Source organism: Phaenicophaeus curvirostris, chromosome 3 (assembly GCF_032191515.1).
Source record: "Phaenicophaeus curvirostris isolate KB17595 chromosome 3, BPBGC_Pcur_1.0, whole genome shotgun sequence".
Classification (NCBI taxonomy): Eukaryota; Metazoa; Chordata; class Aves; order Cuculiformes; family Cuculidae; genus Phaenicophaeus; species Phaenicophaeus curvirostris.
Genome location: NC_091394.1, coordinates 60,809,063 through 60,834,409, shown reverse-complemented (window position 1 = coordinate 60,834,409; position 25,347 = coordinate 60,809,063). Strand labels below are relative to the sequence as shown.

Here is a 25,347-nt window from a genome sequence, read left to right as displayed (position 1 = left end):
GTAATACCTAGTAATGGGGCTGTGAAGCTGAGCTGGTGGTGCACATGGCACAGCAGACAAAGCATCTACACAAAGATGGCTTTATAGTACACTGGAGAAGTGGAGTATTTTTTTCACAGTCAAAAATGATTAAAAATAGAATCATAGAATCACAAAATCACTAGTTTGGGAGAGACCCACTGGATCATCGAGTCCAACCATTCCTATCAATCACTAAACCATGTCCCTCAGCACTTCATCCACCCGTCCTTTAAACACCTCCAGGGAAGGTGACTCAACCACCTCCCTGGGCAGCCTGTGCCAGTGCCCAATGACCCTTCTCATGAAAAATTTTTTCCTAATGTCCAGCCTGAACCTCCCCCGGCAGAGCTTGAGGCCATTCCCTCAAAATAGTTGATGTCCCTCATGACTTCTGTTTGCTGAGAATTTATTAACTCACCAGGCAAGTTTTACAGTTCAGCTACTTTAGCTTTGATGAGCTAACCAGACCACTGTAAAACATGAAATCTATATTACCATGCATCCTCAGTGCTGATATCTACAAGCATTTAGTCAGGTAATATTAAGCACCAAAGCAGGAGTATATCAGTAGTTCATTTTCACTCACTACTAATTGTGGGGGTGTTTGTTCACAGCAAACAATATTTACAGAGGGCTTTTAATATTTGTTAACAAGAGGGTCTTCACAGGTTTATTTCTGTTGAAGAAACCAGCATCGCTACATGCTGAACAAGACGGCAGAGCGATGTCTGTGGGCATAAAAGGACAAAAGCACATGAAACTCAGCTTGGATAGCAGGTGCATTTAGACTCAAAGATAAAATGGATTATGTAGACTTCAAAACAAAATTTGGCAGGACCCAAATTCATCTGCATGGGTCAGGGCCAAGTTTCAAATGATTGCCCTTGGTCCTTTGCTGTGCTGGCAGTGGTTCCCAGGGCTGTGGGTTCATGAAGACCGTCCAGTCAGCAGAGAGGAAAGGACATCAGATGCTCTCAGTCTGCTGGGAGCCGTGCTTGCAGAGCAGCATCACCCATGCTGCCACAGAGGTGGGGCACGGCTCTTGGAAGCCAAGTGACGAAGGGCTGGTTTCCATCATGGGGCTTCTCCCTGTCCTTTCCGAGATGCCATTCCCGATGTTTTGAGGGCTGCACGCAGCCTGCAGCTGAGCTCCCCACCCGGCTTTGCTGCTGCCAGAACAGCTGAGCTCATTAGCGTGTAAAGGAAATGAAACTGCAGCTCCCAGTTGTCTTTGGGTGCAAACCCAGGGACCATGGAGCTATGCAGAAGACACACTGAACGCTACGCATCTTCGACCCTCTCAGAGAAGCAGAAAGCTGCAGCAATTTTTGATGCGGTGGCACCACTTGTTAATGATGCCTCGGCAAGAGGGAGATGCCTTGCTCCCGTTTGGCTTCTCTGCTGCCACTGGAGGAGGGAGGGTAGTGGCTGCAGAGCCAAGCAGCAGCGTGCAAACCCTTCTGGGCAGCCAGGGGGTCTTATCCAGCATCTGTAAATCTCCATGTACATTTATAGCTCTATATAAAAGTTTAAAAAGAAGGAAGAGTCCACCACTCTGTAAGGAAAGGAAGTGGTGGGGAAAGGAGTAGAAACAGGCTTAATTTGTGCAGTAGCCTGGAAAGAGTCCATAGGGAGTTAAAAAAGCAATTGTATTTTGGATCCTGAAATTAAACAGCGAGCCACTCACTGTTAGGCTGAGGGTGAAGTGGTCAAATGTCATGACACGTGAGGGAAAACAGCAGCTTTCTATCCCCTGTGGGAGCCCTTCATTGAGGGGTTTGGATGGGGAGGGAGGATTGCTGCACCAGAGGAACAAAAAAAAATAAACCAAATAAAAAAAAGAAAACCAGGACAGGAAAGCATAGACGGAAATTTCAGCAGAAGGCCCAAGACTGCCACAGCATCAACATACAGAAGCTTTAGTGTGACTGGAGAAAGGAAGAGGATGCAAGGAGGGGTGGGGGAAGGGAGAAGGAGGGCTGGGGATTATAAACCGCTATGAGCTTAATTTTGTTTCCCAGGAAAGTAAAAAAAACTGTTTGTAGGCACATGAATGAGAACAAGGAGATGAGATTCAGCCAAGATGGGTTTGTCAAGAACATGTTACATCAAATCAGATTTATTTCCTTGTGTGGTAAAGTAATAGGCTTCATGAATATACTTGCGGTTAGCAAGGCTTTTGACACAGTCTTCCAAACATCCTCCTAAAACACAGGGGGATGCACGGTCTAAGCTCAAACTCCTGCAACACAACTGAAAGTCAAATTTGAAACTGTGCAAAAGGATTTAGTTTGTGGTTAAAATCAGATTCTGCAAGACCTCTCAGGACCTGGTGCACACAGGGTTTGGTAGGGTACAGAGATCATGTCTTCATGGAGAATCTTGAAATATTTTGAAAAGTAATATTCATGCTTAAATAAGGTCTAGATTCAAAATATCAAAGTGGAGAAACAGTTTTGTAGTCCCAGGAGAAGTAGCACAGTACTACAATTATGCAGAAATAATGCATGGAGGGATGGCCAGGGAACCAGCCAGGGCATCTCTAGGGGAACAGAGGATCACAAGCTTAGCACAGAAAAATGGTGCCCCGTGGCAAAAGAGGAATGCTAGGGAACAGGAGGCATGAACAAGAAGAGCTGAAGCCCCAGATGAAGCAAGCTGGCCACATGGACTGTCCCAGCTCAAACAAGGTGGTCAGCACCGGGACCTGCCTCAAGACCAGCTGAAGGGAGTGATTTCATGGGACAACCTGCAGGGAAAGACTAGGCCAAGCGTGGCACAATCTGAAGACAAAAGAACTGATGGGGAGCATGGTAACTGATTTCCAAGGCAGAAAACACTGCTGCCAAGGAAAAGGGATTCTTTGGTTCTCCTTGTTCATGGAGAACAGCAGTAACAGTAATAAGCAAAAAGTACAGCAAGAAGAGTAAGCTAAGATGCAAGCAAAGTACAGCATGGTTGTGGGATCTCCGTCTTCAGGATCTTTAAGAACAGGTTAAACAAATACAACCAGAGGAGCCTGAAGGGTGGTTAACCCTCTTTTAGGGTACTGGATTTGTGAGACCTCCAAAGACCTTTGCCAGGCCAATGAGAGGCAAGTATACATTGACATAGAGTGAAATAAAATGCTTGAGAAGTCTTCAATAACAACTCAGGGTGTACAATCTAATAACTTAATGGACAATTTAGGTTATTTTGTTTATGGCCTGCATGTTGTAAGACAGGAATGCAGAGTCAGGATGAATCCTACTACTACTTTCAGCCAAGTATTCACCCTGGGATTCCAGCTCCCTCCATCATCAACCACAAGTTTCAGTAATAATGTTTATATCACCCATTTTTATTGGCTATTTCTCCACTGCCCAATAAGTCACTCTGTGAAATGCCCAAGACAGACTGGCCTTTTAAAATTACACACAAATGCGTACGGGCTCCAATAGATTCTCCGTATCTGTAGGCACCGCTGCCTGCACCTAGGTCAACACATCCTATTATGTTCATGTTTTGCTTTGCTGACATTTATGAATGCCACTGCTCAGTTAAAGAAAATTTTATTGGGCTAGGGAAGCAGGATATGGTGATGTTCATTATTGGTATAACTTCTCCTTTCATTCACCATAGCCATAATTAATTTTCTAGCATGGTTATAGGCTGAGATTTAAAGCCATCCTCATAAAATGAATTAGCCCCTTTTCTCATCCTATTTGGAGTTCCCTATTGTGAATATACTCTAAGTGTAATAGAGAGGCAATTTATGAGAATGAAATCTCATCTGTGTCCTATTCCTTGCCCACTCTCTGGTGATTTTATTATGCCAGGTTGCCTCTTCCCATTTGTTTAGAGGGCAGGCTGCATTCATTATTGAGAGTTCAACAGGTTGTTTAGCATACATCAGTGCACAGCAGCAAGTGGAGACAGGCCTTGAATGTGTGACATCCAGCAGTCAGGGGCTGTGGGCAAGGGATGATGCTGCATGTAGCGTCTCAACATCAAGGAAATCCTTAACTAGGGATCGTGGCTGTCCAAAACTCAAATCCCACTAAGCCACAGATGGGTTGTTGGGGAGAAGCTGCAAGTAACAACTTGAGTGCATGATGTCCGACCTGACTTAGGGCTGGTACCCCAGCACCAGCAAGTACGACCTCTCCTTTTATGGTGGACAACACAGCTGAAAATGCAAAGATGGGATGGATCGACCGTTTGCATCCCAATAAGAGCATGCTATTGCTGAATCTGCTGAGATTTAAAGCCATCCTTCTGAGATGAATTAGACCCTTCCCTCATCTTATTTGGAGTTCCCTATTGTGAATATAATCACAGAAGTATGTGGAGAAAGCTGCTGACTTCTGGGAATGAACATTCAGCAAAGCTGATCTGAAGAAGCAAAGGTTTTTGAAACACAATGCAATGTGATGACAAAGCTCTGAGGCCCTGCTTGGGGAATCTGGTCTGTGCAATCAACTAAAGCTCCCCAGGCTGTAGTAGAAAAGTTTGCACCTTTTGGTTGTGCCAGAAAACTCCAAAAATATACCTGTTCAGGTTGAGGCAAAGGTTTTCTGTGTTGCTGGACTCTAGATTTGTTAGTTTCTGAGGAGCTCCCCAGTTAAACCAAGGGCTAACTATTCAGAAATTTAAGGGCTGTGGCATCAATTGTTGACTCCAAGCCTTTCTCTTTTGTTGTTGAAAGTAAACATCTTGCACAGAAGAGCAGATCCTGGCAATCACACAGTTATAATGGTCCTCTTGCAGGAGGACGTGAGGTTGTAGCTAGAAGCAGGGAGCAAACAAACAAAAATGGCATCAGCAATGCTCCCACCAGCAGCTGGAGAAGCTGCATGGGCCAATGCATCATGGTCACCAACTCCACTGTTGCTTCAAGGCTGGTGTAAAGTCTTACCTTAATGGGTTGGGCTGCAAAGTACAGCAGCTCACAAAGCATGGAGTGCAACTACACTTGCAGTTTAAAACATTCTGCTCTCTGTCTTGGGAACATCTCCATCCACCTTAGCACTGAATTTTTATTATGAATTGACCACTTAGGCAGTTTGCATGCGGATTTCAGACAAGACGAAGATGAAATTTTGCTGGTTTTGTTTCAACTGAGTTGAAAATAAAAGTTAGGACCGATTATTTTTCACCTTTGGAAAGTGGTTGCATTTGATTTTCCAGAAAGCTGAGATATAGCTAATTAAAACCTCACATATCATCGTAACATCATATCCTCACTACTGAACTTCTAACCTGACATAAATACATTGCATACTGTAACCTGTTTCTCCTGATTATTAACCTTGAACATGGCAACCTATAAATCATCAGTGAAACAGCTGGTGCTCAGCATTGCCCCAAAGGTGTATGATTACTATCATTTTATATATATCTTGGTATGCAGACATGAAAAATTCATTGAAGAGCTTGGTATTCTAAGACTTATTGTAATGAATTTTCTTAAAAACATAGATCATGCTTAAAGTAGGTGTCTGCTCATTATAATGTAGCCATTTATATCTTCCTGAATTACTTGTGCTTAGCTTGGTTGGTTTCTTAGAGTCAAATGTGATTCCTAATCAAAATCAGAGCGGTCAGTTTGCCAGTATTTCAGGGTGAGATTTTAATTTTTAGCTTTATACCTTTTATTTTTATGGGAGCCAGGACTCAAACTTGCAAAAATATCACAAGGATTACAGATTTTTCCCAGTTGGAGATTCCTCTGCAACACTTGGTGTTACATCCATGGCTACTGGGATTTCAGTAGCTGCTTTTAGCGTTTTGGCTGTGGGGTGAAAGCTGTAGATTCACAGGAGATCTGGTGCCAGCAAACGCAAAGATTGTGCAACTGTAAACCAGTAATAAGAGCAAAGGGAATAAACATATCATAAAACAGGACATAAAACCAGAACTTGAAAATGAGCTTGTAAAAAAACACTAAAGTAAAAATCTTCTGGCCAGGACCTCTAGGAATATGGACCATTAGTCCATAGGGAATGAGTTGCCTGGTGGCATTCTGGTCATCAGGATGGCGTCCTCATCTTTTCCATATTCCCAACAGCCAAATTCTCATATATACAGCCTGTGCCAGCTAGAGACATGCCCTGTGGTTTAAAGCTAACCAGCACTGATCTGGTGAGCACAGAGAAGCCACATGTTCCCATCCTACACACATTTTGCAAGCAGGCTCTAACTGCTCGTGTCCAAGGTTGAGTGGTTGTTGGCAGGTGATGAGAATCATGAGGGAAAAGCTCTGCATTTTGCCACTGATTCATACTAGTAATTTATCATTTTGCAGACAAAATCATTATTTTTTGATAGGTTACAAGAAGCTTTTGTCACCTCTGGCTCCCATCCCTCCCGAGGCTCCTCTGTCAAAAACCCTGCCTAGGATGGAACGAGGGAGAGCCTTCTTTGTGCCAGCCCTGTCCATGCATTTTCCCCAGGATAACAGAGCCAATGAGGGAAGTTCTCCCTGCCCTTGCTGTAGTTTCCACTGGCAAAACACACCAGTACAGGAGGATTCAATCAAGGACTCCTTCACTGTATCGTCCACGTAACCCTTCAGAACTTCCACAGAAATCTCTGCATTCTTCCCAGAACTCCCAGTTCTGATTTTCCCTGTGGCAATTTTGTTTGCTGCAAGCAGCAAACACGGAGACATTTGCATGCAGCCCTGTTGCGTATTGGTCATCAAAGAGACCAGTCCAGATTTAATTTGCTTTTTCCTGCTCACAGCGTATTCTCCCTTACCTATCAGAAAGAGTGAAGACAAACATCAAAAATCAGTTCCACAATCACTTGCAGATTATTTCTGTAGTGCAAACCATAAAAGCTGAACAACAAACCTGCTATGACTGCACACAAACATTGCTTGGGTGACCACACATGAGGCATAAGAAAAGGTCTAAAAAGCTACCACTCCATGAGGAATGAATGAAGCACATTACACAGAAGCATAATTTGTTCCTATTTAGTTAAGATCCTCTTGGCACACCAACTTGCAGCTGCTTCAGGAAGACTTCACTAAATAGTGTGGAAGAAAGCCCACTCATCCTTTAGCTTGTGCTCAATGAAATCTACCAATGAAAACAGTTTTGTAAATCTTATTCCAAATCCAGGTTGAAAACATCCACCTCTGAAATTATTGTAGTCAAATGCTACGCACATTCAAGTGTTGTTACTATATAACATGATCCCTACTAGCCATCAGCAGAGAAGCTGATCCAAATTCATTAGAGGCTGTTACATAGAAAGGGTGCCAAGAAGAGCTGACAAACATGAGATATTTAGCAGCACATAACGAAAACAGGCTGAAAGATCGTTTAGAGTTTGCTCCTCATGGCTCCTAGAAAATTGCTTTTTTCCTTTGGGTTAAATAGAAGTGTACAGTAGGTAAGAAATGATGGCAGCTCTTCATGTGGCAAGGAAACAGGGCAATGAAAAACCTTGCTCAAGTGAAACACTAAATGTTTAAAGCCAGCAGGTGCCTTTTTCTTTTCCTGAATTCTCCTTTTTAGTGCAGTTGTACAGCACCGATGACAGAAAGTGTTCCCTGGTAGGAACTTGGTACTTGGAAAGCTGGACTTAAGGCCTTTTTAAAACTACCAACTAAAAGACTAGCAGACACTGGAAACATCAGCTAACCATTTCTTGCTGACAGAAAACAGATAAGGCTGGAAAAAAACAAGGAGTATTATCTTCTCTCTGCCCATCTCTACCGTATTCACAAGCTCCCCTGCTGAAGCAGATGTAAATAAAAGTAAGGAAGATATAGAAGAGGACTTTTCACTCCTCCATAACCTTGGAGAAAGAGAAGCTGTTAGCTTGGAGTATACTAGAGCTTCAGCAATCTACCATCTTCATTCCAGATTGCCCCCCCAGCAGAGCAATGTGTAGAGCAGAAGCTTTTTTAGGAGAACATGAAGCTGTAATGATGCGAATTCTGACACTCAAACCCTGTGTCTGCACATTCAACTTTGGTAACCATGTTAGGTGAAGTGACTCTACCATCACATCCAGGTATGGCCAAAGGAGTATTAAAGAAACATGAATGACAACCAGCCTTCCTCCTGAGGAAGTCAGCGTACTGACTGATGTTCATATTTCTAATAATGTATTATGCAGTCAAAACAGCCCCAAGGTCGAGTGGTAGCAAGTTGCACGGCGGAAGCAGTAGCCGTAGCCCTGCCCTCAAAGCAGGACTCAATAGGACAACGAGAAGCGAGCCCCAAAGCTTGGCACAGAGTTTTCCATGGAAGCAGGAGACAGCAGACAGAAGCTGATAAATCTGGTATCTCACAGTGGGGTAGCAGAATTGCCATCGTACCGCGGCAGCAATTGATTGAGGGGGGCTATATCCTGACAGCCCGAGATGTAATGAAGATTGTCACATTCCAGCATGAGCATGTCTCTTTACCCAGGCAGCCCTGATCAGGGTGGTGCGAGTACTCCATGATTGTTGCTAACATTAGCCTCACAACATCTCTGTGAAGAAGGCAAGTGTCATTCTCCATTCTGAAGGCTGGAAACTGCAATTAAAGCAACCGCATCAGGGAAGCGGCCAGAATTAGAAATGGAATCTGGAAGCCTGGTTTTACCCACGGACTCACCCTTCAAGCTTGGGAGCAGGCGACATAAAACAGTCCAAGGGCACCTTTTACCTGCAGCCTGAGAGAGACGCTCACCCAGTCTTCAGCGAGAGCTTCAGCCAAATCAAACAGGCTCAAAAGAGCAAACGCTGCTTGCAAAACAAAGCGCCATACCCCACCGGTCACTAGCGTGCTACAAGCTGGAATCAATGTGATGATTGTGACAGCTGAGAACAAATTCAGCTATGTTTGACAACTTCCAGAAAATATTGGCAGAGGACAGGGAGTCTGCACTGCCCAGCAGCACCTTTGTGAATTGATTAGCCATATAGCAGATGGCAAGCCTGCTGCAGACTGAGACAGCAGAAGATGGCCAGTCTGGTTGAGGACTTGAAGACGACTGGGAAGAAAAAGCATGTCCTTACCGTGACAGCCCAACATAATATTTCAGAAACATCAAATGCGCGGCAGATGAGGAACAGGCCTGGGTTTTAACATTTTCTTCATTATGAGCACCTGTCCCATTCACAAAACAAAATTATACTGCTCAGTTTAAACCTTTCACTTTCACCTCTATCCTTCACAAAAATCCTTAAAGAAAATACCCAAAAACCCCAATTTTTGCTTTTGAAATATTCCTCTAAACAAAACTTACAGAAGCCATTCAGGAATCAACTGCTACATCTAAGAGAACTCACATGCTTTCTCTGAGGGCGGGTATGTCTTGAAAGTCTGACTTTTAGGAAAACATATTCTGGACAAAGAGCAAAGTCTTCTCTTCCCTCCTCCCGCCACATATTTTTGGGAGGAGTTTGGCACATGTTTGGGGCAAATTCACATTTTTAATGGTTTTAGGAAATGCCTTAAGCTATTCAGAGGCTCCACAGCTGCTCATCAGTAGCCAGCCATGGCTGAAGGGGCAGAAACTATGGATTGGAGAAATATGCCATCTTTGTCTGGTGCGGAACAATGCCGCTGCAGTGAAATACAATGTCAGTCTCTTATTTTCTACTAGCCCTTAGAAAAAAAAAAAATGAGAGGGAAAAAGGGGAAAGATCATGGAGTTTCCTTGCAGGGCCTCTGAGGAGAGGGAGAACATTAGCTCTGCGCTCACAGATATGCAAATCCTTCCACGGACCCAACAATAGCAGAAGCCCCGTGGGAGGAGACCGATAGCACAGACCAGGCGCTGCTCCTAGCCTGCAATCCCACAGGTTCCAGGCACATCCAGAAAACTGGAAGGTCAAAGCATCATCCAAGAAGAGAACAGATGCAAGAGCTCTGGCATCAGAGCTGACCGCTCTGCCCGCAGAGCACACTGGTACTACTGATATGAGACATTTTAAAGCTTCCAACTTGCCTGCCACTTGGTTTATGGATGCGACTGCCCAAAAGACTGATGAATCCATGGTTCAATGTCTCTGTATTGCTCCTTAGGTTAATAAGTCTCACGTATAAGGAGTTGGAACTAAAAGAAAAAAGGAGCTTCTGCAGTGAGACCCTGATTAACAATGCTGGTGTCCAGGTACTCCGAGCAAACTTTCTAAATGGGTGGGTTGGGTTTTTGTTTTTGACACAACTCCAATTACCAGCATTTAATGAAGTCTCTGAGTTGCAGCTATCACTGATATCTGAATTTTGTAGGCAAAGACCATAGGAGTACAAGTAACACATTGGAAACTACCAGGACTGAGCTACCGCAACACAAATAGCTAAACTGAGGTACTTAATGCCTTCTTTGCCTCAGTCTTTAACTGTAAAGAAAGTCGTTCCCTCTGTGTACAAACCCAGGAGCTAGAGGAGCAAAATGAGGCTCCCATGATCCAAGAGGAGGTGGTCAGAGCCTTGCTAGCCCGACTAGACACTCACAAGTCTATGGGGCCAGATGGGATTCATCCAAGGGTATTGAAGGAGCTGGCGGATGTGCTGGCCAAACCCCCTTTCCATCATCTTCCAACAGTGTTGGAAGCCTGGGGAAGTCCCACTGGACTGGAGGCTGGCTGATGTTGTGCCCATCTACAAGAAGGGTCGCAGAGAGGACCCAGGGAACTACAGGCCTGTCAGTCTGACCTCAGTGCCAGGGAAAGTCATGGAGCAGGTGATCTTGAGTGCTATCATGAAGCACATGCAAGAGAACCGGGTGATCAGGCCCAGGCAAGAGAACCGGGTGATCAGGCCCAGTCAACATGGGTTCACAAAAGGCAGGTCTTGCCAAACTAACCTGATTGCCTTCTATGACAAAGTGACTCGGCTGCTGGGTGAGGGAAAGGCTGTGGATGTGGTCTTCCTGGACTTCAGTAAAGCCTTTGACACAGTCTCTCACAGCATTCTGCTTGAGAAACCGTCAGCCTCTGGCCTGGACAGGCGCACACTCTCCTGGGTGGAAAACTGGTTGGATGGCCGGGCCCAGAGAGTGGTGGGAAATGGTGTGAAATCCAGCTGGAGGCCAGTGACAAGTGGGGTTCCCCAGGGCTCAGTGCTGGGTCCAGCCCTGTTCAATGTCTTTATCAATGACCTGGATGAAGGCATTGAGTGCACCCTTAGCAAGTTTGCAGATGACACTAAGCTGGGTGGAAGTGTGGATCTGCTGGAGAGTAGGGAGGCTCTGCAAAGGGATCTGAACAGGCTGGACCGCTGGGCAGAGTCCAATGGCATGAGGTTTAACAAGGCCAAGTGCCGGGTCCTGCATTGGGGCACAACAACCCTATGCAGTGCTACAGACTAGGAGAAGTCTGTCTAGAAAGCTGCCTGGAGGAGAAGGACCTGGGGGTGTTGGTTGACAGCGACTGAACATGAGCCAGCAGTGTGCCCAGGTGGCCAAGAAGGCCAATGGCATCTTGGCTTGTATCAGAAACGGTGTGACCAGCAGGTCCAGGGAGGTTATTCTCCCTCTGTACTCGGCACTGGTGAGAACGCTCCTTGAATCCTGTGTTCAGTTCTGGGCCCCTCACCACAAGAAGGATGTTGAGGCTCTGGAGCGAGTCCAGAGAAGAGCAACAAAGCTGGTGAGGGGGCTGGAGAACAGGCCTTATGAGGAGCGGCTAAGAGAGCTGGGGTTGTTTAGCCTGGAGAAGAGGAGGGTGAGGGGAGACCTCATTGCTCTCTATAACTGCCTGAAAGGAGGTTGTAGAGAGGAGGGTGCTGGCCTCTTCTCCCAAGTGACAGGGGACAGGACAAGAGGGAATGGCCTCAAGCTTCGCCAGGGGAGATTTAGTCTGGACATTAGGAAAAAAATTTTCACAGAAAGTGTCATTGTGTACTGGAACAGGCTGCCCAGGGAGGTGGTTGAGTCACCTTCCCTGGAGGTGTTTAAGGGATGGGTGGATGAGGTGCTAAGGGGCATGGTTTAGTGTTTGATAGGAATGGTTGGACTCGACCCTGCAGGTCTCTTCCAACCTGGTTAGTCTATGATTCTATGATTCTATTAAGATTTGATGGTTTTACCAATATGGACAGCAATCTATAAAAGCTGGAAAAACTAATCAGTGGCACAGACTCATACCCCTTTAAAAAAATCTATTTTTGTGCTATGTTCACATTAGCCTAAATATCTGATATTTTGCATCAAATCTATTACCTAAAGCTGAATTAGGCAAGTTAGGACATTAACCTTACATCCAGAAGGTTTTCAATTGCTCCCAGAATTCCCGTCAAACTTTGATTACAGCAACTGTCAATCCTTAAGATTTCATTTCATTCACATATTTTCCTCAGAACAGCTGACTCAAGATGGTGATTAGAATGGATGCCTGCAACATCATTTTTCTGCGTAAGAAGCCAACTTCAGGTGTCTCCAAGACATCACCACTTGAAGCCGCAGAGAGGCACAACACGTTTTACACAGCACAGGCAGCAAAACCTGCAGCCAGCGCTCTCTCTGATTGAGTGGAGTCAGAAAACGTTCACGTGCTGGCACCTTCCAAGCTTCCAAAGAAGAGTTTGGAGACAGCACAAGCAAGAGACCTCAGATGCCCTGGCATCACTGCACTCCAACCTGACATAAAGTACATAGTTGGAGCTGAAATGCGTGGTGCAGAGCAACAGGAGTCCTGAACATCCCAAACAGTTTTGTATGCAATACAGGATTCAGTGGGAAGCTTAATACACAACCGGTCGTGTCCGTCCACCCCTCAGAATCTTAAGCCTCTCTCAAATGAAAAAGTGCTTCTTTTGCTGCCCTAAATGGCAAAAGTCCTCAACAGAAGTGTGTGTTGTTCCAATGAGCAGCACTCTTTGACATTTGACTTAGATAGGAAAGGAAATTAGACTGAAGCTGACAAGATACTTAGGACTAGTTGAGGGGTTTGTCCGCCACCTCATCAGTGAGAGTTTTCACCACTCATGCTTGAGCCTGTTCTCCTTTATGCTCCCACTCTTAAAAATTAAGTCTTTAATAGCCTGAGCAGATTTGTTGCTGGTTTTGTCGTTTCCTTTGCCAAGACCGCACATCACGCACACAGAAAAGTCCGTGTTAGTATACAGACCACTGCTGTACTTTGACACAGATACTTCCTTCTTGAAAGCAACAGAAAAAAATAAAATTCACTCATTTCTCAATAACACCATTAACATTTTGTTTGGAGGTCCAGCAAAACACAGTTGGTGGCAAAAAGGCGGCTTCTTATCAAGACGCACAAAACAGGTGCTGCAGATGTGAATCAAGTGCAGAATAGTATCCAATTAGAGCGTCTTACTCATGTATGCTTTTATTAATTTAGACACACTTTAAAACTCCGTAAGAATCTTTGCAATAATTAACACGTAAAAACTGTGTCAAATCAAAGAAAAACCTTCATATTTTCATGTAATACATTTCTTGGACATTAGATGGCAATCCCCCCACTTTATTTTTCATACCAGGGGCTCACATCCCTTCCAAAAAATCAAATGTCACCTTCTTTTCAACATGTGAGAGGTCTGTTTGGCTTGCAGGAAGCAAGGCTGTTTGGGAAGCACAGTCAGAGTACGTAGGTTCCCCCACTACCACGACGTTCATTCCACTGCAACAGTTCTCCAGTTTTGTTTTTGACTTGATTAGGAAATGCAGATGAGCACTGTTACAGAGGAACACTTGTAATAAGTGAAGCTTACTCCTATTTGTCACTTGGACACCCTATACCATGACATGGGACATTTTCGTGCCTAAATCCTATAGGCAGAAAGAGGTGGTTACCAGAATTCCCCCTTTTAGACAGAGGAAGCAGGTTAGGAGAAGAAATGGGGTTAGTGTGGCATTTAACAATAAAATTTCTAGTCTTGCCAATTAAAAAGGGTCCTCCCAAGGGATATCATTAGTCTGTGTAAATCTTTGCCGGGAATTATAAACCTGAATTTAGGAGAAAAAAAAAAATGGAAAGGCTATTTGGTACCTGTGTGTGGAATACACACAAAGGGAAGCACCTACCAACTTTTACAGTGGGAATTCTAAAGGTAGAAGAAAAAAAGACACGAGGCATTTAAACAAATAACAGCTCAACCGAATGCAACGAAGTATGTAACACACCTGATTAAATTTATGTACCTTGGCTTTCAGCCTCTGCCTTTTTGTTGTGGTCTGTGTGTGATCTTTTATAAAGAAGCAGGAATAACACCCCTCACCAGCCCTTCAGTGATGTACACGGTGGGGGGAATCCTTCCTGACCTTCATTAACTCCATATAATCTAAGTGGCAGTACAAGACATCCTGACATCAATTCAGTTCAACAGTGCACACCTGTGATTCATTCACACAAAATTCACTGTCCAAGTCTTCATTTCTCACCTGCTTTCATCCTTCATGAAACGCTCTTTCTGGGCCAAGTTCACCCCTTGGCACACGTCCCCCTCAGGACCAATTTTTGGCCTTGCAATATTTGTCCATTTGAGCTCCTGCACAAATCCACAGTGGACATGAGAGCAAGGTTTGCAGCTCTCCAGCATTCCAAAAGCAGGGATAATATTAGTTGTAAGACAGGGTCCACCCACAGATAATTTTTCATGTACTCCACTGAAAATCTAACCTTTTATCCTGACTCTCGAGATGGTTGTGTATGTGTGTGTCAAGGTGACAACACTGTGAATACAGAAGTTCTCAAATAGTACATTATCTCGAATATCAAAAGGTCACAAAAGGGTACAAATCGGTAGCTCTCCAAAAGAGACAGTGGTTTTTATGAAAAGTGGGTCAGTTTTAGTTTCATGTAGGTTGTTTGACACAGTGGTTTCTGGCATCACAAGCTCTGGTCTACAGGATACCACAGAGCCTTTGTATCCCTTGCTGTCACTACAGCATTGTGTTTTTCTACCCATTAACCAAGGATAAATGACCTAGATATTGTGCCTATTAAAGCCTCATTTTTCTTTTGCCCTTTTGTTCTTCAGTGTACCACATTATCACATGCTGAACACATTTTAAAGTATTCTCAGTCTCTCATGCTCCTTTGAAGGAGTAAAGTAGGATTTTTAGTGTGCGTTTCCGTAGAGTTACTTAGAGTGGAAAATATGAAGGTAATTCAAAGTTTCTCTCCCTGCCTAGTCCCTTGAAGACAATCAGTTCAGCATTTACAACCACTAATCTATAAAGAATATAGCAGAAAAATGCTATAAAGAAGCCACAATGCAAATACAGAAAGTGAACACCAGTTGTGATGTCCCTAAACACTACATTCTATAATTACATCTCTGCATATCATGGGTCACTTTTATTAAAAGCATCATTACTACAGTTGGCAGCAATTTACATCTTATCTTACATGATAGCAGTTTCCAAAGAAAAAAAATAAAAAGACATCACAACAAAGAAAAACAATACATTTACAAAGTCATGTCTGTAAACTTCAAGGCTAGTTTAGAGTTGAGGTAATGCTGTTTAGCTTTGTGGCTAAAGTAACAAAGTCCTTTAATTTAAAAAAGGTACCTGATTTTTTCTTTTTGTTTATACCAGTGCATTACAAGATCACGAGACGATTAAACTGTAGCTTTATCCTGTAAGAACCTTCTCCACGGGTTAATTTCCAAAAGGTACTCTTCACATTCAACAGCTGCCTTATTATTGCTGCGTCTCAAGACAGAGACATTCACACTATCATGAAGATTGTCAGAGAGAGAGTGTGTGTGTGGGTGTGTGCGCGCATGTGAGCGGGTGAATTCCCATACAGTCAAAATGAGGCGCGAGTACGATATGTATGGTAAATTTCATCTTGACCTTCACAGCAAAAAAAAATAACCCAAAAAACCAGAAAAAAAACCAAAAAAAAAATTAAATATATAACTTCATCCTTCCTTCAAGCAGCACTTCCTTCTATTAGTGCCACTTGATTAGAAATCACTGCTTAATTCATAATACCAATGGTACCAAAAGAAAAAAAAAGCAGAGCATTATGTCAATTTCCTTAAAAAGACATGATCACCTCTCAAATTCCATCTCTCCTAGGGATAATAAATAATGCACTGCACAATACTTAATGACCAAGATACCTTTTGACACATCTGTATAACATGACTTGAACTTTTTTTTTTGCTACACTATGTTACAGAACAGCTTATAAAAACTAAGTATGGACATTAACTGTGAGTGTAAACAGTAGGACTACCACTTGTCAAAAGTTTAAAACACTTTACTGTAACTGGTACTGGTTATTCATCATTTTCATTGTTTTCTATTTCTTCCCCCCCATCAAGTGAGTCTAATTCTTCACCCTGTGCTATTTCATCTTCTAAAACGGAGGAATCTGCAGTTTTATCAAGGCTCTCCTCTGCATCACTGCCTTCAAGATTTTCTTCATCTTTAAAGGCAGTTCCTTCAGTTTTGTCAGTAGCCTTCTCTTCATTGGAGCCCACTGCATTCTGAAGTCCTGCTAGTGCTGGGAAACCGGGCAGAGTCAATCCTCCCAGTCCTGGAGGTAGAAACATAGATGGATAGAAGAGGCCAGGAGCCATGGTAGACAGCAGGAAAGGATTGAAGGCCAGAGGGTTTGTGGGCAATCCAGTGTTGGTGGTGGTGGTAGTGGTGGCAGTGGCGGTAGTCGCCCCAGTAGCAGCACTGACAGATCCATTCGCAGAGTCAGTAGCAGAAACAGTGTCTGTGCTTTTCTCAGAGTCTTTGTTCTCCTCTTCGTTCTCATTTTTCTTCTCTTCAGCTTTTGAAGCGCCATCCTCAGTCTCTCCTTGACTGGAAGCAGTAGTGGCATTTCCAGTAGTAGCCGTTATCGGGTTATTCAACAATCCGCTTAGTCCAAACATATTGGGCAATCCTGCCATCCCTGGCAACATCAGAGGCAACATGGCAGCCGGATTTTTAGCATCCCCCCCAGCTGCAGCAGCTGTTGCTAGTCCTGGCGGGAAGCCCATGAGGCCTGCGAGCTGGAGAGACTGCAGGTTCTGGAGGTTCTGGAGGCTTGTGAGGTCCATTCCAGCAAACAGACTGTTCATTAGTAGTGGGTTGATTCCCGAAGTTGATGCTACAGCAGCAGCTGCTGCAGCTGCTTTGGCAATTTCACTTTTTGGCCTTCTTCCTCTTCTGCTTGCTCCTTCCTCCCTCACAACAGGTCCAGTGAGAAGACGGTCAAACATGGACTCTGGAACAAAACCCTGTAAAGGGGATGCAAAAGAAAACAAGCTTTATTTTTGCTTGGCTTTTATAGCTTGCAGCAATTAACTCATGATGATTTGTACCTTTGTATTTCATACTGAACTTCAACATAGTAATGTTTTATTGAAATAAGCACTTGCAGAATTGCATCCTTTATCTTCAAACAACTGCTGTAAATGCCAGAAAATCTAATCCTTTGATGCTGCTCGTGACCAAGATGATGAATTCTATTTTTGTTACAAAGATGACAAATATTTTCTTAATAGTTCCTAAAGTATGAGTACCTGTGTTTTTTAAGGATTGTTGCTTATAAGAAAAAAAAATAACACAAAACAAATGCTGAAGGCTGTAGATGATTTTTGCATGTACTTCAGTCCCAGCCCCCTATCACCATTCCCCCTGAGCATGGTAACTCCCACCCAGACACTACAATTTTCTCAGCTCAAAACCAGCTATGAGAGAAAGGTTTAAGTATCAATTTACACAGCCTCCAACTTTTCTGTGTTACCATCTACATTAAGCACGGAATGAGAGTTTCACTTACAGACTGCTTAACAATATCCGTCCAATCTGGAGCAACAGCAAATTCAGGATTTTCTTCCAGCCATCTTGGCAAGTCCTTCATTGGAGGGGCCATAGCTCCACCCATCTAGTGCAAAAGAGAAGGTTATTACTTTAAAAACCAAAATCAGACCCAAACAACTATTTATATGAACATTTTCTATCTGTGCACTTTCATCTCTAAGGATGGCAATAAAGACTTTCAGCTCAAATTGTGGAAAACTACATGGAGACCGGCTAATGACACTAGAATTGAGAAGACTGTGTTTTTAGAAAACATAATGAAATGCTGCAGCTTAGGCAGGGCTAAAAATTAAATTCCTATCTGATATAAGAAAAAACGTTCTATACAGTTTCAAAAAGTATTATTTGCTCAAGTGATTAATACGAATATATCAGAAGAGCAAAGAATTAAAGAACTAAGTAGTACATTCCAGCAAGAGTAACTGCCAGTGCCAGATTATTTAACTTTTATAAAGAAAGCTTGGAGCAGAAAACCTGCTTTCCATATTCAAAGACATTACTCAAGACCTCCACTAAACTAACTTAATTTTTACCTTCTTTCCATTTCGCTTATTTACAACAGGTACCCTTTCTTCTCCTGTCAAGGTGTTTATATCCAGTTTATTAGGGTTTCGACACCTGTGTCGTTTTTGTTTCGGCTTCTGAAATGGGGAAAACAGCACATCTGCACTCTTCTGGAAAGAGAGAAATGTATTGCTTTTTAGTTTTTCTTTTTCTGGACAAAAATCACCAATCACAGAACTCCTTGTCACAATTATAAGAAGGGGCCAACTACTTTACCTTCAGATTATCTCAGAAAAATGTTTTTCTTATAAGATGAAGAAATTATGCACAACTTGACATCAACATTGTTTCAACACATTGTTATATACAAATATTAAGAAAGGAAAATGCAACCCATACAGCCTGGTGCCACTTGGGTGTTTTGATACTATAGTAAATGTGGCTACAGAGAAAACCTCTACTGAAACCCAGGTTACAAAATCCAAGGACTATGCCCACTGTGAGGAAATAAATTTTGACATCTGTATAACTAACTTATGTATTAATATAATACGACACTTTTAGAATCACATACTTACTGGTACATAACTTGGCATATCTACTGTGTAAGTGGGATGCAATTTAAGCCATTCAACTAAATCCTTGTTTTTAGGAGCATCCTCTCCTACCAGCCTGGTCCCATCCTCTAGATTGATTACAGGGATGCGAGTATCTGGGTCCAGTTGACCTGGAGATGGAATGTTCCTTGCTGGTAGAGCTTCCATATCTTCTTCAAAAGCTTTGGTCACTTCTGCATCCTCCTGAAAACATTAACATCTGTATTAATTCTCACAGTTACCTGGGAGAAATAATGTCAGAGACTGAAGCTAAATGCTCAAGGAGATTTCACATATGCAAGAATTATTGGTGTTTAAGTATTGATATTACATAAAGCAACACTGTTACATTTGCAAATGTTGTAAATTCAGCATCCTTGAACATTAAAGAACATATAGCTAAAGACAGAGAAGTTTTGGGGTATCTCCAGTTAATGGCCTCCAAGACCTTCCCTTTTCTACACAGTAAGAAAGACATAGTTAAGTCTCAAAATGTATGTTTTTATAAGTATATTACGTTTTGAAAAAAACCCAAAATAGTCTTTTTGTCTTTCAGGAGGTACAAGCTACTTAAAACTGAGCCACAAATTGGTAGAGTAAAAACTTGATATGAACAACATGAACACCATTTTGCTTGGTTCACAAAGAAATAATAGCTCTAAACACAAAGAAAAAGCTAGTTGGGTGAAAACTGCACATTACTGTTAGGAAGAGTATAATACCACTTACATTCACAATTGGAAAGTAAGTACTAGACACAGAAGAACAAATAGAGGAGACAAAAAGTTTGCTGTCTTACTACAGTCAATGATGTCCGTTTGTTGCTCATAAATAACAGATCAAGTCCTTCTACATTTTTCCTTCTTCCTCTCCTCCTCTTCATGGGTGGTTCTCCATCTATTAAAGAGCCATTTAGTAGATGCCTTGTGGGTGTGCGTGAAAGACCTGCTTGCAGCAGCTCCATTTGAGTTTTAAAGGCATCAGACACGGGTGTGGAGACATTAGGCAAGATAAACTTTGAAGTAACAGATGAAAAATTTGAGGTAGAACTTGTTGCCTCTCGTGAGGCCTTTGATAAATCTACAACTTTTTCTTGTCCATTTTCTGAGACCACCTGAGACTCACGTAACTGGGCAACCATTTCCATAAGATTTCTCCTCTTGGCAGCTCTCTCAGCCTCAATTTCAATCTTTCTTCGTCTCCTCCTCCTCTGACGTGGAACTGATAAATTGAGTGCATCTTCCTAATGAAAAATGAGCATTTCCAAACATTAGCAAAGCTCTGCTGAATTTAAAACAAGAGTCCAAAAATACACCTCTGAAGACAAAGCCTTCATTTTATTAGAAGAAACCCTTTTTTATTTTTCCTATTTTGTTTAAAGAAATGCTATTTTTTGGTTTTCTTTTTCCTACTGCGCAAAAGAAGCACACGCAAGATAAATTATTCTTTAGAAGAAAGAGAAAGATGAAGCCTTGCCTTTGATAACTGAGGAGAAGCAGTGATATCTTCACTGCCACTGACGCTGGCTTGACCAACCATGGAGAGCTCTGCAAAGCTCCTTTTCTGCAGAGGGCTGTCCACAGCTGTTGGAGTATACCCAGGTATGAGCCCCTGGAAATCAAACATCTGGCGCCTATTTACTGGCCACTTCCCTTTCAGCACTGCTTCACAGATGTTGTCTAATCGGTTGATCATTACTCGGTCCTGCGTAAAGGAAAAGTACGTAATGAACCTTCAGTGTGAAAGTCGCCTCTTAAACTCAAATGAGTGTAATGACAGAATCCAGCTCCCAAAGCTTAAGAAATACATTCAAAAACATCTACTCTTGCAGATCAGGATAAACTGATCATCTTACAAGAAGCTAATATAGACAATGCTGTAGAATAAAACATCATAGAATTTAAAAGATGCATTTATGCTGGGGGGAAGGAGGAAGGGAGACAAAGATTTCTGTACAACAATCTACCAACTGACAAATTTAACAGAAACTCGCTATTTTTTTTACATTACAAAACTTCAGGAGTTAGCAAAATCAACAGTTACAAAGGGAAAATCAAAACATCTGCAATGAGTATATTAAAGCCGCAGTTCTTGAGATCCAAGAGGCTGGATCTGCAATTCTGTCCTAGGAAGTGGATCCTCATTAGCGTCACTATTAATAAAGTTCAACATTATGAAACGGGCACCAACCTAGGGACATCTAATGAATGTCAATTTTCATTCCACGCCCATTATCACTTCAAATTTCACTGAAGCGTGTACACTAAAGATCTCTAATTATGTTTATTAGTCTACTTATGCTAAATCTATATAGATGAAGGATTTTTAGTTCTACTTTTACACTATGACTAGAGTAAGATTTTAGTCTGTTTCCAGAACTCTTGCTGAAAGCAAAGATGAGTATTGTCTGATTTTTTTTTTCCATTTCAGTATTCAAGCGCCATTCTACGCTGGCCTGCCTGAAGTAGTAGGAACTTCAGAACTATAAGAAATACTGCTGGTTAGGGAATACGAGCATCAGTTAGCTTCCTGAACAGAAAAAGAGTGCAAAAGCCACTAGCAAATCTCAGCAGCTGCAACAGACTGCTTGCTTTCCCCAGGAATAAGCCTATTAAGAGCAAGGTCCCCCTGCCCTGCCCCCCCGTCCCAAACCAGATGGCCCTGTTATGGTGATTAGTAAGCTTAAGACTTACTACTTTATTTCTCTCTCTACCCTTACTGCAAAGGAGAATACTAAATCACATGCGGATTTATTATGAGGTTATGGTTTCATGTTTTTAAAAACATTTTATATTAGATAATTTTCTGCTTTGTTGCCAAAGTAAGATATAGCTTTATTCTACCTAACGCTGCTGCTTATGTTTGCAGGATACCTTAATACAATTACATCTGTCAACATTACATAATGGCTTAGACCATGTAGGTCACCAATACTCTTCCCTACAATCTCCTCACCCCAAAATAAAATGGGATCTTACAAAATGTCTGCTCTTAACACTGCAGATTCTCTACAGACGAAATCCATAATTCAAAAGTTTGCACTCATCTATAGATCTGCGAGTGGTGCGATTCTGCTGACAAAGTTATGGAGCCTTTAAGAACTCATGTCTGTCAGTAGTTTGCTGTTTTCCTAAATGACACTATTTACAGTAAAGCAACTTCTTTCATTTCCTCTGCTAATCTGTATGAAACTGAAGAATAAAATGCTGTTCCATAAATCATTCATAGGAGAAAAAAAGTCCCTTGCCCACTAGAAGTGCAGATTTGTACAAAGCTCCCTGTTATTTTACTAACACATTCCCCATATTTTAGCTGTACTGAAAAAGACATGTTTAGACATGTTAGCATGTACTGAAAAAGACATACTCCTGACCAACCTTAGGCCAGAAAGAGAAGGCAAATGTTCTCTCATGAAGCAGCTGAACCACAGCAGGATCCCCATCTTCCATGTAGAATCCATCACGCGTTTCATCCCTTGCGGTACTCATAGAGGCATTGCTTTCTTCATCGAAATTCTTACCCTGAGAAACTGCTCCTGCTGAATACAACCATGACCAGGCATTAACTGCAAAAGTTCCCAACCATCCAATGTCAACCCAACTAGATAGGTTACGACAAGGCTTGACACAACACTTCTAACACAGGCTTTTGTTCAGTAATTACTACAGCAGAGCCTTAGCCTTCTGTGTTTGGCACAGAGACGGTGCTTATTGGCTCAGTAAGCTACCCTGAAAACCACCCCTTGTCAGGGAATACCCCGCTGATGCCGGATGGTTTTTATGAAAGTTTATCTAGACACCTGACAAGGGGAAGGGCAGAGGAACTGCTAGATGTAGACCACCCCGAGCTCCATAATTGTTACATGTGTGCCACTTACCAGCTGGCACAGCTTACAACAGCTGTGTAGCTCATGCTAAGCACATGAAATTCACCTGACCAACATGTTACCTTCAGGTTGGGAAGATTCCTCTGATTTATCATCATCATCCAGTTTCTCCTCTTCATCTTCCTCCGAACCTTTCTCAGAAATAGATTTTGGGTCTACATCTGTACTCATTTCTATGTCTTTCAGTTCACATTTAACAGATCCAGGCTCAGCCTCAGCATCACAGTCCGGTTTAGTGTCCTTATCTGCAATATCTGTCTCCTCTTTGATATCAGATTTTTCTTTGGCTGCTGGATTTTCAGACCCTTCAATTTTAGACTCTGTTTGTTCTATAATCTTTTCTTCTTGTACTGGTGTGGATGGTACAACAGGTGGTGTTTGACTGCAGCCAGCACCCAGAGGGTTTATAGAAGAGATAGTATTTGCATTACCTGTCCCTCTGTTTTGAGCAAAGTTTTTGTGAGCCTCAAGGAAAGAGAGTTCAGGATCATTCAGAATGTGATAATCTGTCCTACTGACTCCATGTTTAGCAGCACCAATCAGTAAGTCTTTGTCATGTTTACCACACTCCCACCACTCTGGCAGGTCCAAGCTCGGTTGGCAAAGTTTTAGCCTCTCCCCCAGCTGTGGGTGATGGAGAACCTGTTCACGGATTTTCCGCAACAGTTCTATGCGATATAAAGTTCTAGAAGCACGCTCTTCTGTGATCGGTTCAATCAGAGTTGAAAGATCAGGCGGTTCTGTAATGACAACAATTGGTACTGTTTAACATTAATTAAATGTACATCCATTTCAAAACCATGACACCTGGGCATGGTGTCCCACTGTGTCATAACAGTCACATTGAATCCTGTAGTCAGTTAAAACCTACCATCATCTGGCTTGACTGGCATTCGGCACACTCGTCTACACATATTCACGAAGCCATTGAAATACTTCTCCAAGCTTTCATCAGACTTTTTATCAAGCCTGGCAAACGCTCTGAATTGATTCCAGTCAAATTGATGTTTTACAGGATCAAAAATAATTCCAAAAGTAGACACCACACGATAAAAATCGGCTTCTTCTCTTCTTGTCCACCTAGAGAAGGAAGAAGCAAGAGAAGTGAGACCACTGAACAAGCAAGAGTCCAAACGTAGTTCGGATGCCGCAAAAGCCCATTAGTTTGTTCTTTCAAAACAGAAGGGCAGCACTGGTGAGACACAAGTTCAAATGAGATTTAAAGGAAAATATGAATGAGAAACTCACTTCTGTCGTTTTTCAGTTATTATAGCTTCCCTTTCTGCTTCTAGTGCCCTCACTTCTTCCCGAGGCCGACGTCTCCTGCGGTCAGTCTTCATTAATGCCTCTTGCCTCATTTGTTGCCTTTTATAGCTGCGCTGATAGGCAGTAATGAGGCGACGCAGACGGGTAGTCAGGGTTGAAGTGTTGGGCCAGTAGAGTTGGCCTAACTCAGAATTGCTTTCACTGTGCTTATCTAAAGAATAGAGAAGTATTTGTGCACTGGTAAACCACCACATTTCAAAGTTTCTATGGGTAGAACTGGATTCCTGTTTTATCTGATAAGAACATATGCTTAATTAATATTGATGCATAACCAACTAGAAACAGTATAACTACATTAGGAGGAAATGAAAAATAGAATCAAACCATCCAACTCTAAGAACTCAGAAACGCTTGTGAAGCATTTAGAGATATCCATCAAGCATTATTATTCAATGTTATGAATGCAAACATATTATGAATACTGTAAGTATTTAAATTAATGCAATGCATCTTTAAACATATTGCTGAGAAGATAATTCTGCCTCTAAGGAAACACCTCTACTTATGATTTCCCATTTTATTATTCCCACTTAAACTTAGCAACTGTCCTCCACACTGAGGAAACAACATATTTGTAACTTCCAGGATTATCTGGGCAAGAACATCAACGGCTGCATTATGAAACATCCGGCCTTTATCATCACGATTTCTACCATGTAATTAGAAACCCAGAAAGCCATACAGTGGATTATTCAAAGACAGTAAATAGTTGTTTTGAAAGATGTGAAGCATGAAGAGACTTGGCAGTTAAAAGTTTACTGTGCTCTTTTCCCAAAACACAACCTATCCCCCCATGTGGTAATATAAATTATCCAGCTTTCACTGAATGTCCATTTTTGCCTTTTTAATTTCTTTGCTATAGTCTTACTTGGATGTATTTCTATGGATTCTTCTTTGTCTTCTGGAGGTGAGTTTGCAAATTCCTTGGGAAGAAGACAGAAGTTATTTTAGTCTTCAGTTTTGACTGTATGTTATCATTTTAGGAGAAAAATGTATCATCTCTCAAACACAGCAGCAAACATTCTTGTAAGATGTGTTTGTACACTAGTTCTCAAACGTAAAACCCGCACATTAAGATAAACACGGAGAATTAATTGCAATTATATATATTTGAAATTACATAAAGCTTTAGTTCTTACATCAATTTCATCCTTGAAAGGAGTTCTGGTCGGCTTATATTCTGGATCTTCATCCTCTCTGTCAAATTCGCCGCTATAAAATAGTTTAAAAAAAATTTAAAAAAAAATGCATTGTTTTGGAGAAGAGGCTGATTTTCTGGAC

General features: G+C 42.2%; 1 protein-coding gene across 4 annotated transcripts in view; it reads right to left on the bottom strand.

Annotated features, from left to right (window-relative positions):
• Nucleotides 1-15,259: 15,259 nt before the first annotated feature.
• The window catches only part of CHD7 (chromodomain helicase DNA binding protein 7), a 131,055-nt gene continuing 120,967 nt past the window's right edge, over nucleotides 15,260-25,347 (bottom strand). For 2 of the 4 annotated variants that reach the window (XM_069854151.1, XM_069854154.1), the window contains exons 27-38: nucleotides 25,206-25,278; nucleotides 24,935-24,989; nucleotides 23,989-24,217; nucleotides 23,612-23,820; nucleotides 22,803-23,480; nucleotides 22,232-22,392; nucleotides 20,331-20,558; nucleotides 19,654-20,097; nucleotides 18,837-19,058; nucleotides 18,288-18,428; nucleotides 17,714-17,818; nucleotides 15,260-17,168 (exon numbers count right to left, since the gene is read on the bottom strand). In XM_069854151.1, coding sequence (XP_069710252.1) covers nucleotides 16,215-17,168; nucleotides 17,714-17,818; nucleotides 18,288-18,428; nucleotides 18,837-19,058; nucleotides 19,654-20,097; nucleotides 20,331-20,558; nucleotides 22,232-22,392; nucleotides 22,803-23,480; nucleotides 23,612-23,820; nucleotides 23,989-24,217; nucleotides 24,935-24,989; nucleotides 25,206-25,278 — 3,499 coding nt within the window. In that variant the 3' untranslated portion in view covers nucleotides 15,260-16,214. The remainder of the gene's footprint in view (nucleotides 17,169-17,713; nucleotides 17,819-18,287; nucleotides 18,429-18,836; nucleotides 19,059-19,653; nucleotides 20,098-20,330; nucleotides 20,559-22,231; nucleotides 22,393-22,802; nucleotides 23,481-23,611; nucleotides 23,821-23,988; nucleotides 24,218-24,934; nucleotides 24,990-25,205; nucleotides 25,279-25,347) is intronic. The other 2 variants (XM_069854153.1, XM_069854152.1) reach the window with 2 other exon arrangements.